The sequence below is a fragment of the Rattus norvegicus genome, chromosome 1 (genome assembly GCF_036323735.1).
Source record: "Rattus norvegicus strain BN/NHsdMcwi chromosome 1, GRCr8, whole genome shotgun sequence".
Classification (NCBI taxonomy): domain Eukaryota; kingdom Metazoa; phylum Chordata; class Mammalia; order Rodentia; family Muridae; genus Rattus; species Rattus norvegicus.
The window spans coordinates 206,036,752-206,054,351 of record NC_086019.1 but is presented as its reverse complement, the minus strand read 5'-3'; the positions used below and the strand labels follow the sequence as shown (position 1 = coordinate 206,054,351).

General features: G+C 49.0%; 1 protein-coding gene across 8 annotated transcripts in view; it reads left to right on the top strand.

Moving 5' to 3' along the window:
• The window catches only part of Chid1 (chitinase domain containing 1), a 35,201-nt gene that overhangs the window by 4,908 nt on the left and 12,693 nt on the right, over nt 1-17,600 (top strand). For 7 of the 8 annotated variants that reach the window (XR_590539.4, XR_010065698.1, NM_001047854.3 and 4 more), the window contains 7 exons: nt 2,105-2,258; nt 4,078-4,227; nt 4,680-4,812; nt 6,059-6,103; nt 6,895-7,001; nt 8,241-8,302; nt 12,269-12,361. Coding sequence is in view for 5 of the 8 variants with exons in the window: in XM_039108063.2 (XP_038963991.1) it covers nt 2,105-2,258; nt 4,078-4,227; nt 4,680-4,812; nt 6,059-6,103; nt 6,895-7,001; nt 8,241-8,302; nt 12,269-12,361 (744 nt within the window). In the remaining 3 variants the exon portion in view is untranslated. Of the gene's footprint in view, nt 1-2,104; nt 2,259-4,077; nt 4,228-4,679; nt 4,813-5,697; nt 6,104-6,894; nt 7,002-8,240; nt 8,303-12,268; nt 12,362-17,600 lie in introns of those variants that run through there. The other variant, NM_001421300.1, reaches the window with a different exon arrangement.

The window sequence follows — 17,600 nt, the reverse complement described above, 5'->3', positions numbered from 1 at the left end:
AGCAAAAGGAAACAGGAGGGAAACAAGCAGTCAGCCAGGAGGTCATGGGAACAGGCCTGAGGGCATCAGGGCGGACCTGCCTCTAAGCTACTGCTGATGGCTCACACCCTCCTGGCTGGGCTTTCTGGAGCTTCTGGCATCCCTAGGTGCTCTTGACTACAGGGGAAGCTTTATTGCTCACCTGTTGGGCAGTGGGCTGGGTCAGCCTCCACAGAATGTTCCTGAGCTTTTGTAGCCCCCTCACTTGATCTGGTAGACTGTGTGTTACCAGGGACATGAGACTAGATGGATACATTTCTACATTCCTTGTCTTGAAGTCCCACTGAGGGAATGACAGCCCAGGTGGGCTGGGTCTATCCGGAATTTCCTAAGATAAGCGAATTGTGCAACTAATGAGAATTCAATGCAGAAAATAGAAATAAAGAAATCACCAGTAGTTCCCTATCTGCTTCTGGTTTTGCTCCTTACATACTTTTTTGTGTGAGCACATGCACATAAAAACAAGAGTGTTAGGCTTATGGTGGTGGCGTGTGCCTGTAATCCTGCCACGTGGGAGGCTGCAGCATGAGGATCTTGAGTTGGAGGGCAACTGAGATGTTCTAGCACAATCCTGCCTCATACAAAGGAAAACTGTTCTGTGGAAATGCAGCCTGTGGTGGTTTTGTTTTGGTCACAGGCAGTCATAGGCACCTCTGTGCTTGTCTATGTTCCAGTGTCGGAAGTGCTCAGTCCCTAAGCTTGGTTCCTGTGTGTGGGACAACCTCAAAGTGGAACTTGTAAAAGGAAGGAAGTGTATGGTGGACACTGTAATATTTATGGCCATACTGTCATTCACAGAAGCTTTTCCGAGTTGGAATTCCCACTTAGCCCAGGAGTTAGTTGTTTTCCCAGGAAGCATTCTTTGTAACCCTTTACATACTGAGTGAAGACACCATCTCACGTCTCATCTGTGTTTGCTTCTTTTGTTTCCAGGGCTCTAAGTAGCTCAGTATTTGAAATTTGTCCCTGTTTTTATAGTGTGATCTTGTTTCCTGGGATGTCTTTGATTCTTTGTTTGCTTATTTACTTTTTAGACAGAGTGTCATGGCAGGCTGGTTTCCATACCCATAGCTGGCCTTGGAACTCCTGATCCTCTGGCCTCTAACCACACTGAGTTCTGGCCACCGCACCTGGTTTTTTTATTTGTAATATTTCTTTGAGTATTATGGATAGTTGTGGGTAGGAATTTGTCAAATGTCTCCCAAGATAAATTTTTCTGACCAACTTGTCTTTAAATTTGCTTTAGATTTCCTAAATAAAAGTTTTACATTAAATATTTTTAAGTTTTGAGACAAGGTCTTGCTATGTTGCCTCAACTAGCTATAAGCCCCTTGGGGTCAAGCAAGCTTTTTGCTTCAGTCTTTCCAGCAGCTACAATTATAGGCACTTAACACAGTACCCAGCTTTGAAAGTTACACATTTTAAAAAAATTTTTTAAATTTTTATTTCCTGGGCATTGCTGTTTTGACTGCATGTATGTCTGTGTGAGGGTGTGGATCCTCTGGAACCAGCATTACAGACAGTTATGATCTGCCATGTGGATGCTAGGAATTGAACCTGGGACCTCTGGAAAAGCAGGCGGTGCTCTTGACCTCTGAGCCATCTCTCCAGCACCAAAAGTTAAACATTTTTAAATAATAAACATTGATGATACTCTCGTTTGTATTCTCTCTCCTTATCGATATATTTGAAAAAGGCTTCTCTACCCCGGGACTACATAAGTAATTGCCCATTGTTTGTTCGAGTACCTTCTGTGGCCTCATTATTTTATACTTCATCCCCATTGTTGCTGAGGTTTCTTTTGATTTGAGGGGAATGCAGGAGCCAGTTTTCCTAGATAGTTGGGTGTTTGTGGTCGGAAGGACATCTTTGGACAGCCTGTGGTGGTCCAAGGGTACCTGGCGATCCAGGCAGAGAAGCCTTAAGTTGTAGACCTTTGACTTCAGTGACCAGGGCTGGCCTAAGGGCACTAAAGATTCAAGCCCTATTAGCATAAACATATTTGTCTAGTTTATGCTACATCTCTGTGCTAATCGTCTGCCTTCATGTACTTCTCTTTCTGCAGCCCCCTAGACCCAGAGATTGGTTCCTGCTGTGACATGCCTACCATGTGGCCACTTCTTCATGTCCTCTGGCTTGCTCTGGTCTGTGGCTCTGTTCACACCACCCTGTCAAAGTCAGATGCCAAAAAAGCTGCCTCAAAGACGCTGCTGGAAAAGGTAGGGAATCTGAGGTGACCACAGTGGCTAAAACCTAACCTATCCTTTTTGGCTAGGATCTTTGTGAATCAGGACATAGGAGCGTCTTGGCTCCCAGCCTTCTGACAAGCTAGTGGCATCCCAACATGCAGCCTGCGTGGCTCTGGGGATGATTCTTGTTAAGATGTGGGTTTACAGCCATTACCTTCCCTGCTCAGATTCCGTGACCTGTGAGTTTCCATCGTCTATCTCCTTATCTGCCCCGTGGTTGTTAAATTCTCTCATCTTTACAGCCCAAGTTGTGTTTCCATCCTGGCCCTTGTGCTGTTCTTTTGGAATATTCCTAGGGATTGCAAACCCAAGGTTTGACCCCCCATCCAGCTTACTCCTTAGGCCCAACAGTTCCCATGCTGCTGGCCAGGCTGCTGACACAGGATTATACCTGTGGCCCAGGCCCGGAGTTAAAGATGCTCTGTGCCTTGGAGCAGAGAACCCATACAGTGGGCGTCTCTGTCTATGCTGGGTGGTTTTATGTTGATTTGATGAAAATTAAAGTCATGTGACAGGAGGGAGCCTCAATTAAGAAAATGCCTCCACACCAGGATGGTGGTGGTACACACCTTTAATGCCAGCACTTGGGAGAAAGAAATAGAAGGATCTTTATTATGAGTTTGAGGTCAACCTGATCTACAGAATGAGTTCCAGGACAGTCAAGGCTACACAAAGAAACCTTGTCTTAAAGAACCAGGGGGAGAAAAGCCTCCATAAGATGGATTGTAAACAAGCCTATAGGGCTTTTCCTAATTATTGTGGGTGGTACCATCCCTGGGCTGACAGTCCTGAGTTCTATAAGAAAGCAGACTGAAGGCTGGAGAAGGTTAAGAGCACTGACTGTTCTTCCAGAGGTCCTGAGTTCAGTTCTCAGCACCCACATGGTGGCTCACAACCATCTGTAATGAGATCTGATGCCCTCTTCTGGTGTATCTGAAAACAGCTACAGTATATTCATATACCTAAAAATAATAACTAAACTAATTTACTAGTTCATTTTCAAAAAAGAAAGAAAGCAGACTGAGCAAGCTGTAATGAGCAAGCCAGTAAGCAGCGCCCTCCATGGCCTCTGCATTAGTTCTTGCCTCCAGGTTCCTCCCCTGTTTGAGTTCCTGACCTGAATTCCTTCCATGATAAACAGTGAGGAACAGTGAGATGGAAGTGTAAGCCAAATAAACTCTTTCTTCCCCAAGTTGCTTTTGGTCCTGGTATCTCATCCCTGCAATAGAAACCCTAAGACAGTGTCTCTCACAGAAAGACCAGGAAATCAAATGCTACTAGGGAAGGCTGAGCTGGGCCCCCAAAGAGTGAACATAACTGGCAAGGTGAGAACCTGATGAAGGATTTCTAGGAGCAGAGGTCAGGGAGAGGCAGACATACTAGCTTCCTGGTCAGGGGACTTGGCATGGCCAGTGGAATAGCATGTGTTTGACATGTCCTTAAATGTAGGACCTGGGATACCTTGATGAGTATCTGGTGGTTTCAGTGCTAAATATCAAACTTCATATGCAGAAGGAGCTACTTCTGCCAGATCTCCAGCCCAAATAAAGGGCTGAATAGCCCTGGAAAATGCTGCTGTGCTTACTGGTTGCTAGAACCCTCCTGAAATAAGTCTCTTACTGTGGCTTAATCCTCTACCCACAAGAGTAGATCACCAGTGCCATGTTAATCCAGAGACGTGGTCTGAGCCTGAATGGAACAGACTTGCTGCTGTCACTGTTGCTTCAAATATCATGTTCCATGCTGAGAAGATAGGTCACATAGCTTGTTCCTCTCCCTTTTGTTTCAGACTCAGTTTTCGGATAAACCTGTCCAAGACCGGGGTCTGGTGGTGACGGACATCAAAGCTGAGGATGTGGTTCTTGAACATCGTAGCTACTGCTCAGCAAGGGCTCGGGAGAGAAACTTTGCTGGAGAGGTCCTAGGCTATGTCACTCCAGTAAGTCAAGAGTTTTGTGGTGCAGAACAGGGCTGTCCTTGTGGCTGGTGTTCTGCTCTCCATGGCTGTAGGAGACTGTAGGAGAGATGCTAACATGAGGATGTCAGAGGGAAGGGTAGGAGGGTTTTCTTGGGGCTTGCTCCTTATGGCTTCAGGTGACCCCCATCATACTTCCTGAGTGAAGAGGAGGGCTCTAGTGCTGTCTGGTTCACAGTGGGGGCTTGTAGAGCCCTGGTGAAGGAACATCAGCTCAGACCCCAGACAGTGGGCTGCAGTCCCAGTAGTTTTGCAGAGTGGAAGAGGGAAGCCTAGGCAGGGGACTGGTGACAGCTCAAGTCCAGCACTGTGATACTGATGGCTGTCCTGGGCATGTCCAAGGCATCAAGTGACAGCATCACAGCAGTGCGGGTATGTATTACTTGTTCTCTGTCTGCCCTCTCTTCCTCTGCCAGTGGAACAGCCATGGCTATGATGTTGCCAAGGTCTTTGGGAGCAAGTTCACACAGATCTCACCAGTCTGGTTGCAGCTGAAGAGACGTGGTCGGGAGATGTTTGAAATCACAGGCCTCCATGATGTGGACCAAGGTTTTTCTACTTCCTTTTTATCTATACTTGCCTTGAAGGCTGAATATGATAGTGTGAATGTGTCTGTGTGAGTATAAAAGTGTAGACTGTGTGTGTGTGTCTGTGTGTGTGTGTGTTTGTCTGTATGTGTGTCTATTGGTCTGTCTGTCTGAGTGCCTGAGAGTATGTTGACTCCGATTATGTACTTGTTTTGTTTTGTTTGAGACAGGGTCTAACCATGTAGTTCTGGCTGCCCTGGAACTCCAGGCTGACTTTGAACTCACAGAGACTCACCTGCCTCTGTGTGGTGCTTGGATTAAAGGCATGCACCACCACAGCTGGCTAGGTTATGTATTATGACTAATGAGTATCAGTGTGAATATATATAAATATATCAATTATGACTCTGTTATACGTCTCTAATCCCAGCTACTCAGGAGGCTGAAGTAGTAGAATTACAAGTTCAAGACCTGTCTGTGTGTGACTCTGGATGTGATTGTAGGAGTGTGACCTTGAGAGGTATCAAGAGTGACCAGGTTATAACTGAGTGTGAATGTGATAGACATGTAGTTTGCTGTCTTGTACCACACGGCTGGGCTCAGAATGAAGCCAGGTGTGCAGAGTGTGAGGAATGGCCTGCCAGGTAAAGACAGTCCCTAAGGTGGTCACATGGTGAGGTCTGCAAGGCTGGTCAGCTACAGGGAGTGAGATACTATTCTGGAGATGACAGATTGAAGGACACTGGGAATTTGAATCTTTCCTTTCCTTTCTGACTCTAATGCCAAGAACTGTCCAACATCCCTTCTCTTGAATGTCAGGACTGCATGTAAGTGTATGAAGGCAGGCTCTGAGTGAGCTGTGCAGCTGGGCAGTGAATGGTTGGCTCCCCTTTTTCTCTCTTCCTAGTGCTCTGCATTTGGTGTCCAAAGAGAAGACAGGCTGGATCAGGACACTTCAGTGATGACACACACTGTTGGAAGGGACCTAGATAATCTACACAGCTGAACCACATTTGGCCTCTGACAGAATTAACAAAGAGGGTTGGCGGGTTTGGAGTTCTGAGACCAGGAGTGGTTTTTTCCCAATGCTGTGACGATCTGGGGAAGCTAATGGGAAGAAGGGAGTGGGGCAGGAAGAGGGAGTGGAACAGAGTGGAGGGAGGATAGGAGTGACTGTGAGGTTGCCCTGGGCCAGGAGAGGAGTGAGGAATGGTCTAGATCTTTGGACTGCACATAATGCCCTCTACTGTCCCTTTCGTCTCTGACAGGGTGGATGCGAGCTGTCAAGAAGCATGCCAAAGGCGTGCGCATAGGTGAGTCCAGTGGGCCTGGGCATGGTCAGGAGAGCAGCCTCAGCCATACCATGTTGATAGCACAACTTCCCTGTGGGTAGACAGGTACCTAAGGTCCTTGCATGTTCCTTCCCACCTAGACTGTGCTACATGAGGGTATATCTCTCCCCTGAATGCTCTGAGTGCTCAGCTGAGCTTGGCCATCAACACCTCCCTCCTTGGCTGGTGATTTTCCTGCATACTGTTCCCTTTTCCTTCATTCTTCCTGTCTAGCCAGTGTTATTGAGATTCCTGGTGCCAGACCCTAGGCTGGGCCTAAGGGTGATATTGCCCCTACCCTGCCTGTGCCTCTGAGACTCATAGCTGGTATGGGAAGGAAAAATTTCCCAAAGAACAGCAGGAACCTGAGGGCAGCAGAGGAAGCATATGGAGCTCAGGCTTAGAGGAAGCTACTGGAGGCTCAGAAGCAGTGACAGGAGAGGACTCATCATTCCACCCTGTGGAAACCATCAGGTCAGAATGAGGTAGACAGCACTAGCAGCAAAGACCCAGACGAACTGGGGGTCTAGCCCAGCCAATTTCCCAAAAGGAGGGCCCAGAGGTTTTTGTTAGGTTAGCATCTCCTTATTCCTTCCTTCCTTGTGCCAGACTGTGTGAGCATAGGATGTCTGCACTGGGTAGATCCGTGTTTGCTTGGGTGACCTCCCTGCTTGTCACTGGTCTGAGTGGTCTGGGAGCCAAGGGAACACTTTTGCAGACAAGGAGCAGCAGAGGGCAATTCAGTGTTTCTGTGTGTTCTCTCCTGCCACCAGTGCCTCGGCTTCTGTTTGAAGACTGGACTTACGATGATTTCCGAAGCGTCCTAGACAGTGAGGATGAGATAGAAGAGCTCAGCAAGACTGTGGTACAGGTGGCAAAGGTGAGACCTGTGTGCTGCTCAGGACCTCAGGGCTCAGACAAAGCTTGAAGCATCAGCCAGCAGACCCCTGCTCCCCAGACAGGCTGTGCAGTCTGCTCCCAACTTCTCCCCTTGTCTTGCTTTGCTTCCCTCTCTGGCTGGAGCTCCCAAAGGGCCCCCACCTGGAGCCTTCATTTGTTTGTTTGTTTGTTTGTTTGTTTGTTTGTTTGTTTTTCAAGACTGGTTTCTCTGTGTAGCCTTGGCTATCCTAGAACTCGCTCTGTAGACCAAGATGGCTTCAAAATCACAGAGACCCACTTGCCTCTGCCTCCAGAGTGCTGGGGCTAAAGGTGTACGCCCCACTGCTCAGCTCCTCTTCTTTTTTTTTTTTTTTTTGTTCTTTTTTTTTGTTCTTTTTTTTCCGGAGCTGGGGACCGAACCCAGGGCCTTGCGCTTCCTAGGTAAGCGCTCTACCACTGAGCTAAATCCCCAGCCCCTCAGCTCCTCTTCTTTAACACATTATTTATTTTTCTGTGCATGTGTGTAGAGGGGAATGACACAGCACGTGTGTAGAGGGTAGAGGGCAGCTTGCGGGACTCACTCTTTCCTACCATGTGAATCAAACTCGGGCTCTCGGGCTTGGCAGAAAACTCCCTTACCTCCTAGGCTATCTCGGTGGCTTTTTTTATTTACAAATTTTGGGACAGAATCTCACAAAGCCCAGGCTGACTTTTGAATTTATTATGTAGCTGAGGCTAGACTTGAATTTCTGACCCACCAGCCTCTACCTCCCAAGTCTGAGATTATAGGTAGCATGACCTGGCTCCTCTTGCTTGACTTTTTCCTTGGGTATCTTTGTATGCACCCCATGTCTTCCAGGGTGGATAGCATAAACCCCACTCAGGCCAGACCTCCTCTGGCTAGTAGCTTTGGGAGTTTCAGAGGTGGGAAACTTTTTATCTCTGGGGCCAGAAAACTTCCTTTGGCTAAAACTCCATAACTTCTGGAGGTGAGACCATCCCTGCTGGCCATCAGGATGCTTGGGCTACTGCAGGGGTGGAGAAGTGTGGGCAGCTGAACACCTCTGCCCTTCTGGCTACTGTGGCATACCCCCTCCCCATGCTGCCTGCTTCAGAGGGGCTAGTCTTGCCTCATGAGTGACTGGGCTACTTTGCCATGTGGGCCAAGCCAGTGGTGTCTCTTTTGTCTTACCCAATCCTCCTGGATCCCCCTTTCTCCTCCTCTGCCCATTTCTTTCAGAACCAGCATTTTGACGGCTTTGTGGTGGAGGTCTGGAGCCAGTTGCTGAGCCAGAAACATGTGTAAGTTGGGATGTGGGCAGCTGCTTTGTTCTCTTTCTGGCCTCTATGTTTGGAGAAGCCAGAGGAAGGACCAAGGGAGAGAGAATCTGTCTGGAAGGGCCTTCCTTCCCCAGCCTCTGGGCTCTGGGGTGGAGATGGGAAACTATAAAAGATGGAGGCCCACCCAGAGAAGCCATGAATAGCCATGGGACTGGCAGCTTGCCCTGACCACATCACTGTGCTAGTCTGGAGGCCCTTCTAGGTTGGCTAAAGAAAGTGGGGGATCCTCACCCAAGAGAACTGAATGAGAGAAGGGTCGATAGGTCTATGCTGTAGACATTCAGCTTGGACCCATGTAGAGATCTCCTCACTGAGCACAAAGGATACTGCCTGGGACATTAAAAAGAGGCTGATTGAGTGTGGCCAACACCTGGGGTGTGATGGTCATAGTGCTTACTGGGGAAGGAATGTCCAAGTACATAGGAGCCATCAGTCTACGGGGAGGAGGCCGCAGAAGGCCCTTATGTCTCCTTACTGCCACAGTACCAGCCAGCAGCCAACACACCTTAAACTCACAGGATCCAACTACCCTTTGCCAGTGAGACCAGGAAGGAGGGAACTGTGCAAAGTGCCAGCAGCTCCAACACAGCCTGAGGCTGGCTATAGTACTGAGGAATGGCCTCTCCTTGATCCTTAACTCAGGTTATTTGGCTCCTGAAACAGCTACCTTATTTAGCTCTGCCAATGGGAGTTCTACCCTTTAGAAGATGACACAAGAAGATCTTGCCCTGCATAGGACTGGTGCTGTCTGGGTACACCCTTAGCAGAGGTCTACATGGTTCATAGCAGTTGTTTGGGCCGTAGTGGCTCTGGAATCTGCTCCACCTCCTTTTTTTACATAAGGGAGTTCTGATTGTGCTTTTTAAGCCACAGCTCAAAATTGGCTGAGCCATTTACTGTCTCGGAGGTTCCTCCTTCCCCTTTGTTATTCTTAGAGCCTTTGCTCTATGCAGAAGACTGTAGGTCTCAACTCTGTCCACTTGGAGGCAGCATCCCCACACGAACCTCTTGTAGCCTGCAAAGGAGGTTCTGGTGAGGTGAAGTGCTGTAGGGGTGGGAGTGAGGAGGACATTTGATGAAGGGATGGAGCCGTGAGGGTGTGCCAGGTGTGACTGGGCCTTGCCCTTGATGAAAGACCCCAATCAGAGACCACCACAGGGGGAGAAGTTAGTGAGAATCTTCTGCCTGCAGTACCCCTGAAAGGACCACAGCTCTGGCCTCAGAGTCAGCCCCAGAGTCTTGGCCATGTCACGTCTCCAGACCCAGCTTTGTGTCCTTACTGGGCAGAGGGCCCCACCAAAGCTGACTCCACTGCAAGCCAGCCTTTCTTTTAACTCTGGAGACTATAGATGTATTAATCAGAGATTTGCTATAATTTATTTGTGTTTCAGCACATTAAGTAGGCAGTGAGACACAACTGCATTGTGCCTAGGCTCCCTCCCAGTAGCTCATTAATCTCAGATAGGGAGGTCCAGGGTGGGAGTCTCAGAGTCTGCAGTAGGAGATGTGGCGGTGGGAGTAGCCTCCATGATCCTTTGTGCTCAGGGGACAGACAGTGCAGAGCTATTTGCAGAGCAGGACACTGGCCCAGGAGGAGTCTAGTTGTTGTACGACACAGTAGAAATATTTAAGGAGAGTGCTGCTCTGTTTGTCATTTCCTGCCTCCCTTTATCTATCTTGGATTTGAAAAGCCAAGTCACATGTTTGGTACATATGTGTTTGCCTTTAGTAAAAGGTGATGATAGGGCCCATGACTCTTGGTCTTAGGAGGCAGCCAGTTGTCCAGCTTTCCCAGAGCATAGTGGATGTGTCAAGGAACTGTGTGATTTATCTCTGGGGACTTTTCTTCAGATTGCCATATGTCACAAGTATCTGTCATGGTAGGAAAGGCTATGCAGGCAGCCTTTAAGGCCACCTAGTTTTGGGTTCCTATTAGAGCAGATCCTGCCTAGTATCCTGGTCTTCTTAGGCTCCCCATCAAAGACTCTCTTCAGGGAAGGTGCCAACCCCCTGATCCCCATGAAGTAAGTTAGGGCCCCTAATGTATGTAGTGCTATGGGCAGCAGTCTGGCTTTAGCCAGCCCAATTCAGGAAGCAATTCCATTTACAGGGCTCATCCCAGCAAACACCACAGGTCTTACGTAGTAACCTCTCCAAAATGTGGTTGGCAGCAGTGGCAGGAGAAGTGATGGCTGCTGGAAACGGAGTAGACTTTTGGGCATATCAGCTCTGTAGTAACCTTGTCTCTGGAAGATGCTGATCCCTCAGCAATATGGAAGAGAGCCTGCCAACCAAGTACCTATATTCTCTGCCCCATTGCAGTCCCATCCCAGTGTACCAGTCCTAAAGCTGGACTCAGTGGCTTCCGGTCATATACATTGGCCACTTGGTACAGGCTCAGAGATATGTCACCTGCAGGATCTATTGGCTAAGTCTTTTTTTTTTTTTTTTTTAAAGATTTATTTATTTATTCTATATAAGTACACTGTAGGTGTCTTCAGATACACCAGAAGAGGGCATCAGATCTCTTTACAGATGGTTGTGAGCCACCATGTGGTTGCTGGGAATTGAACTCATGACCTCTGAAAGAGCAGTCGGGTGCTCTTAACCGCTGAGCCATCTCTCCAGCCCCTGGCTAAGTCTTTTATGAGCTAAGTCTACTGCCAGACCCTGTCTGGGGTACGCTTATGGAGTCCCTGTGTCTAGAGTGGCTGTAGTGTGGGCCCTTGAGAGGGATGAGTTAGGCTCATACTTGTCTTCTAAAAGCCTCAAAAATTAGGCACCTCTTAGTCCTTAGGTCTCCTACATATACACTGGAAAAAGATCACCCTGCTATTGTCCTGCAGTCAGGCAGAAGGGTCTTCCTTTGGTGGGGTTGGCTTTCCATATTCCTCTGTTACTTCAACACGTGGGCAGCATTCTCCTGGCTCACCTGCATAAGAGATGTATTGCACCTGCACCCTGCAAAGTGTATATCAGACCAAAGAAGGACAGACAGTGGGACTTAAGTTCCCTTTAGCCGCTCATCGCTAGAGTTGTCACACTGGAATCACTGATACTTAGGTTGACAAGTTATAGCTCTGTTTGGGTCACATCAGGGAGAATGAAGCCATTGCTGTCCACAGTTGGCTCTGAGAGGACTCTAGACTGTCTGCAGAGATGTACTAGGGGCAAGTCTCGTGGCCATTAGGGACTCAGCTTTGGCTGTGCAAATGTAGGACTTGTCGACCTGTTTGCAGATGAAGCTGTTCCTGAAGGTCCAGCTATGCAGAGGGAGGGAAGACTTTCTTTACAAAGAGATAGTAGAGCTTCCTTGAGTGAGCACAGCATAGCAAGCCTGACCTCATAGCAGTTGGATTGGGTCAACTCCTTTAAGATGGTCACCTTCAGGGACAAAGCTGGTGTAGAATATGTCACAGGCAGTCCACTAGAAGGCTAAGGAGTGGGCTCCCAGGACATGGGGAGGGAAGCGGACATCTGTCCTTGAGGTATACAACCATCTGCCTCCTCTACCTTGTCTGGTTTCCCCATCTCTTGCTCCCTGTTCTCTTAGTATCGACTCGAGGTATTCTGCACCGTCTTCCTTCCCTACCTGGTATGTTGCTCAAAGTGTTTCGTAGTAGTCCATTGCCTGAAGATGACTAAGATTTCTCTGGGTCAGTGTTTGGCCCTTCAGTGCCCTGAAAGCACCACTTTTCTGGGGATCCCTAAGTATGAAGAAAGGCAGGCTCAACTGGGGTACAGGGTCTCCTTTCCCTCAGCTCCCTCATGGGTTCACACTGAAGAGTGGTACAGAAAACCCTGTGAAGGACTTGTAGTTCTGCAACAGGGCCTAAGGCTGGGGCTCCATCTCTTGTGTTGTTGATGCAGTAGATGTCAGGGAGCCCCACAGTGCTCTGGGCTAACCTTGCTGCTTGGTTCTTACAGAGGCCTCATTCACATGCTTACTCACTTGGCTGAGGCGCTGCACCAGGCCAGGCTGCTGGTCATTCTGGTCATCCCACCTGCTGTCACCCCTGGGTAAGTGCACCCTAAGGGTGGGAAACAGTTACTCAAGGGCTCAGTTGTCAACATGAACTCTTCACTCAAAACAAACAAACAGCCTGGATGCTAATTGCTTTCTTCTTGGGTTGTATGGGAGGGGGAAGCTGACCTACAACTGTATCCTGTCTTGTCCCTCAAAATAGACATTCCCTATTGAGGAATTCATCAGCATGACAATCCACAAGTTTAGACTCATTATCTAATGCTCTAGGGCTCTGAGGCACATACTCAGTTCTTAGGCTAACAATACTTAGTATGCCTATAGCATATTGCACCAAGCTGGGCAAGCTACTGCCAACTAGAGCCACTGAGGGCCTTTGTTTCAGACTCTGGCTCTTTACCATCCCAGCCGTGTGAGGTGGCTCTTTTGGAACTTTGAGGACAGGATGTAGTGACCTAGGTACTAAAACTGGAGCCAAGGCATTTAGATTCCTATGTCTACCCTGCCTAGAGCCTCTCTTAGAAATCACCAGTGTTTGACTTAGAAATAACAACACTGTGAAATAGGAGACTCAGAGTCACCAGGGATAGACCTGGAACACAGCAGGCAGGAGCAGGCATGGAAGGTAGAACTATTGGGTAGTAGTCCTAGAAATCATCCTGGTATTTAAGTTTCCAAGGGCAGCCCTATCTATTTGGCTGTTAAACCCTCAGATGGATGCTAAGCTCCCTGGCCTACACACTAGAAGAAGTACCCTTCTCTCTGGTCATCTCTGAGCCTTCAGCCATCTGACATGATAGTAGCTGGATCTAGTTGAATGTGCCTACAGGACTTGCGGTGTCATTGGCAAGTTGATGAATGCTTAGAAGAGAAATTAATTTTCTGTGAATTTAAGACTAACCTGATCTATGTAGCAACTTCCAGGCCAGTCAGGGCTACACGGTGTCTCATATAAAGGTGAAAGCCAAGTGTGGTGTATATATCTTTAATTCCAGCACTCATGGGGCTGAGGTAGATGGATCTCTGTGAGTTTGAGGCCAGCCTGGTCTACATGATGAATTCTAGGCTAGCCAGAGTTAGTGAGGTATTGTCTTAAAAAAACAAAAATCAGGGGCTGGGGATTTAGCTCAGTGGTAGAGCGCTTACCTAGGAAGCGCAAGGCCCTGGGTTCGGTCCCCAGCTCCGAAAAAAAGAACCAAAAAAAACAAAAATCAAAAACAAACTAAAACCCTCTCAAATCAATGTAGTACCTGCAAGTGTTTGGGCAGCTACCAGGGATACTAGTTGCTGAAAGACCTACTCTGTCACTTAGTGTCACCTGTCACTACAGGTGCTACTGTTGAGGCAGTTCAAAGCTTAAGACCCACCAGCTCAAGGTAGTTCCCTCATTCCGACCTGGAGTGTGCCAAGACCCCTTCGTGTGCTGTGGATGTCTGCCTTCTGTCTGAGTTTGCTCCATAACCTTCCCTCGGTTCTCAGCCCATTAGAAGGGATTGATGAGTACAGCAGCAGGCTCTCCACATTGCTTTCAGGCCCAGCTTGCAGTGAGCTCTGGTGCCTCTAGGTAACCTGGAAGGTAGAAAGCATGAGAGCTGTATGCCACTCTGCCCAGGAGGAGCTCTAGAAGTGCTAGGTGACACAGGTAGGTCTCCAGCAACTAGTGTCTGTGACAGCTGCTCAAGGTGCTAAGTTAACTCAAGTCAGTTTATTTTTTTTTTATTTTTTTTTTTGTTTTTTGAGGCAGCATCTCAACTATATCCCTGACTGGCCCGGACACACCATGTAGACCAGGTTACGCTTTAATGTGTGGAACCTATGTGTGCAGTGAGGCTCTGTTCTGTTTGTCTTTTGTTTGGTATTGTACAGGGGTACTCTAGCTCTGGAACCCGTCTCTATTAGCACCTCCCTTTACTGTGTCTGCTGAGTTGACCACAAGGTGTTAGGTGAGGAGGACTCCATTTCCGTCTTGGTGGGTCCCAGGCCAGGTCTACACCTGTATCTTAGTGACCCTACCCTTGCCAAGGAGAGAGAAACCCAGATCAGGTTTGTCCAGGGATCAGGGCCTGTGTTAGTCCCCAAGCTGCATCTCTATGTGAGCACTCAGACTATCTGACCCCTGATCCTTAAGTTGCTTAGGGCTGAAAGGGTGGAGCAGAGAGGACATTTCCTTCCTCGGCTGAACAAAGTGTTGTAGACCCAGGTGGAAGAGACACAAGGGAGTCACAGCCTCCCAGAAGCCTCTAGACTTGTGGTGTCAGCTGCCTCTGCCAGGCGCTCATCTCCTGATTTCTTGGTATACAATGCTGGATGGGATGCCATAGCTAGGCAGAAACTTGGGTGAACAGTTCAGAAACCTGTGGCAGGTTCTGCGTCTGTGGAAACTCCTCTCAATGTTCTGGTCATTGGAGTGCTAGATTTTGAGAGGATCTCTGTCCAAGCATCTGCACCCAAGCTCCCAGTCCTCTGCCCAAAGGGCTTACTTAGAAGCCAAAACCAACTGCATCACTCACTTTGCAGTGACTGAGGCACATAGTTTACTTCATGTGGCCATGAGGAGAGGGATTCTGGCGGGTACCCAGAGTGGGGGGTGGGGGGTGGGGGGTGGGGGATGCATCTGCAGGGGCTGGAAGAAGGACCAAGAGGTGGCCAGAGTCTGAGGGAAAGCAGGGCCCTTAACTGATTGAGGCTCTGTGGCACTGGGATGAGCCTTCTGCCTTGAATGCACTGAGGGTTCTTCTGGCACTACTCCAGGGCATGGGGGTCCTTACTGTCCTCCTCGTTTGTCCCCTCCCAGCCACCTCTGCAAGAAAGCCAAGTCAGCAGCTGCGCCTGCGTCTTCAGCAGGACACAGTCATGTTGTCATTTGCCTCATCAAAGCTGCTCCAGGAAGACAGCTCTGGTGTGGGGGGGTGGGGAGTAGGGGTGGCTTCTAGTCATCAAATGAAAATTCACTTTGTCACCAAAGGCAGGTTAAGTCAGAGCTGCTACGGAAAGGGCTGCCACAGCACTGTAGACCCTTGGGGTTTTGCCCTAGAACTGGGCAGCTATTCAGCCATGCTGACCTTGAGCACTTCTTCCAAGGTTACTTGGGTACACTCAGCAATATGAAAACCAGGACAGAGTGGCAGCCTTGAAGATGTAGTTTAATTAGATCCCCACACCTACTGTGGCTAGCACACACCACCTTGGGGACCTAGGAGATACCAGGTTTGCTTCTAGCCGGCCTCTTGGGATTCATCAAAGGCCAGTAACATACTAGCCAGAATGGCAGTGAGGGGTATGGCAAGTTAAAAGTCAGATCAGTCTCTAACCTGCCTTTCCCATTTCCTTGGCCTCTTTAGCTCTTAGGGACGACCTCTTAGGTTGATGACAGAGATCACAGGAACAACAAGCCCAGAGCAAGATGGGCAGCAGGGACTGTTAACTCTACAGGGTAAACCAGCAAACCCATTCTGTCGTCCTGGAAGTAGGGACCTAGATCACCACCCGGGGGCATGGAGAGAGAAGTCAGAGGAGGCAAGAGTCACAGGAGCAAGGGCCTGAAGCTTCAGAGGAAAGCTATGGGGCCTCTCCAGGAAGGGTTGTCTTTAAGTCTCTGTGCCTTCTGTCTGGCTATAACGCCAGTATTACAGCGCTGCCAACTATAGATGGCCTTAATTGTTGGCTGGAGGAGGGAGGTGCACAACCTGTGGGCTGAGAGACGGAACTAAAGTTTGTGTGTTGGAGTGTAGGAAAGAAAGGATGCTGCATTGCTGAGAGAAGGTGGCCCTGGGGCATGGTTGAGAGTTGACAGCCTTGATGACTCCCCCTGAGGTTACAAATGGCAATGGGGTGAGGCTGCCAGGCCCATAGCTCTCACACTGTTCATGAACAGTTTCTGCAGGCTACAGCTGCAGTGTGCCCTGGCACCAATCTGGGCGTTTTCCCAGCTATAGGGTGTCTAGATAAAGGGCCATGTGACTGGAGGGCCCCAGGCCAGTGTCGTTACAATCCTGCTCTCTAGAAAAGAGAAATTCTCATCATTGGAAAGAAAGGGTAGCCTGGGCTATTGCCCCATTTTAGCCCTTAGTGGGCACTTAAAAGTGTCTAGCTGCTGGGGCTGGGTACTTTCCTTCTTTGCCATGGGAAGGCCCAGCTGCATGGGGCCTGTTCAAGACCCAGGCACTGAGGGATGTGTTTTGTTATATTGTTTTCCTCCCTCAGAAATTAATTCAGAGCATGAGGTTTTCAGCATGAGCAGTGGTTTCTGTTTATTGGAAGTCATGCCGTGTGTGGCCTGTTGGCAGGCTGTTTTTATGTCTCTCAAGCATGGGCTCGTTTGGTCCTGGTGCTGTGGAACAAAGAGAAACAGCTCAGTGGCCAGGCTCCCCAGGGGTCTGGGGCAGGAGCAGGGCAGGCTGGGTAGGGATGGCTCTAGCAACAGCTTCTGCATATATAGCCTTTCTTCCTCAAAGTCAGAAGGGCAAATAACATTCCCAGAGAAACCCCAAAGGACATAGCCGGGAAGGTGGGAGTAGGAGGGTAGTAAGAGGCCCAGTAGCGTCCCATCTTTCCTGTTGATGGCTAGCACCCTAGAAAGTTGCACCATTTCAGGAAAGTGTTGGCAGTGTTCCTGTTTGTCTTCATCGTGTCTTATCCTGACCACTTAAGAATAAGGCCATTCTGGGGTTGGGGATTTAGCTCAGTGGTAGAGCGCTTGCCTAGCAAGCACAAGGCCCTGGGTTCGGTCCCCAGCTCAGAAAAAAAGAACCAAAAAAAAAAAAAAAAAAAAAAAAGAATAAGGCCATTCTGACATGTGGGCTGTTCTTAATGGCCCCGCCTGTGGAATTGGGTTGCATCCGTGAGGAGCTGCATATGGGAACCTCTGGGAATAATGCATGCTTCAGGAACGTAGTCCCCACAGGGTCCCAAGATCTTCCCAACATTCCCACCCAGACCTGTTCCTGTATTCTGTCTCTCTCTCTCTCACCTTGCACCCTCTCCTTTGGTGTCAGAACCTCTGCCCTACCCCTGTTTTTCAGGTGCTCTTGCCCCTGCCCTCAGCCCTCATTATCTCCCCATCCATGCCTGCTCGGTGTTCCAGTAACAAGCACACTGAGGGCAAGTGCTATGGCAGCCTGCCTGGAGGAGCTAAAGGTGACCATAGGGGTCTGTGCCCAGAGACAGTGAACCCGAAGGTCAAGTGACAGCAAACAACACCGTGTACTGGGGCCAGCTTTGCCTGGGCAGAATCATGTACCTTGAGGCTCACAAAATGCCCTCTGGCCTGCCCGT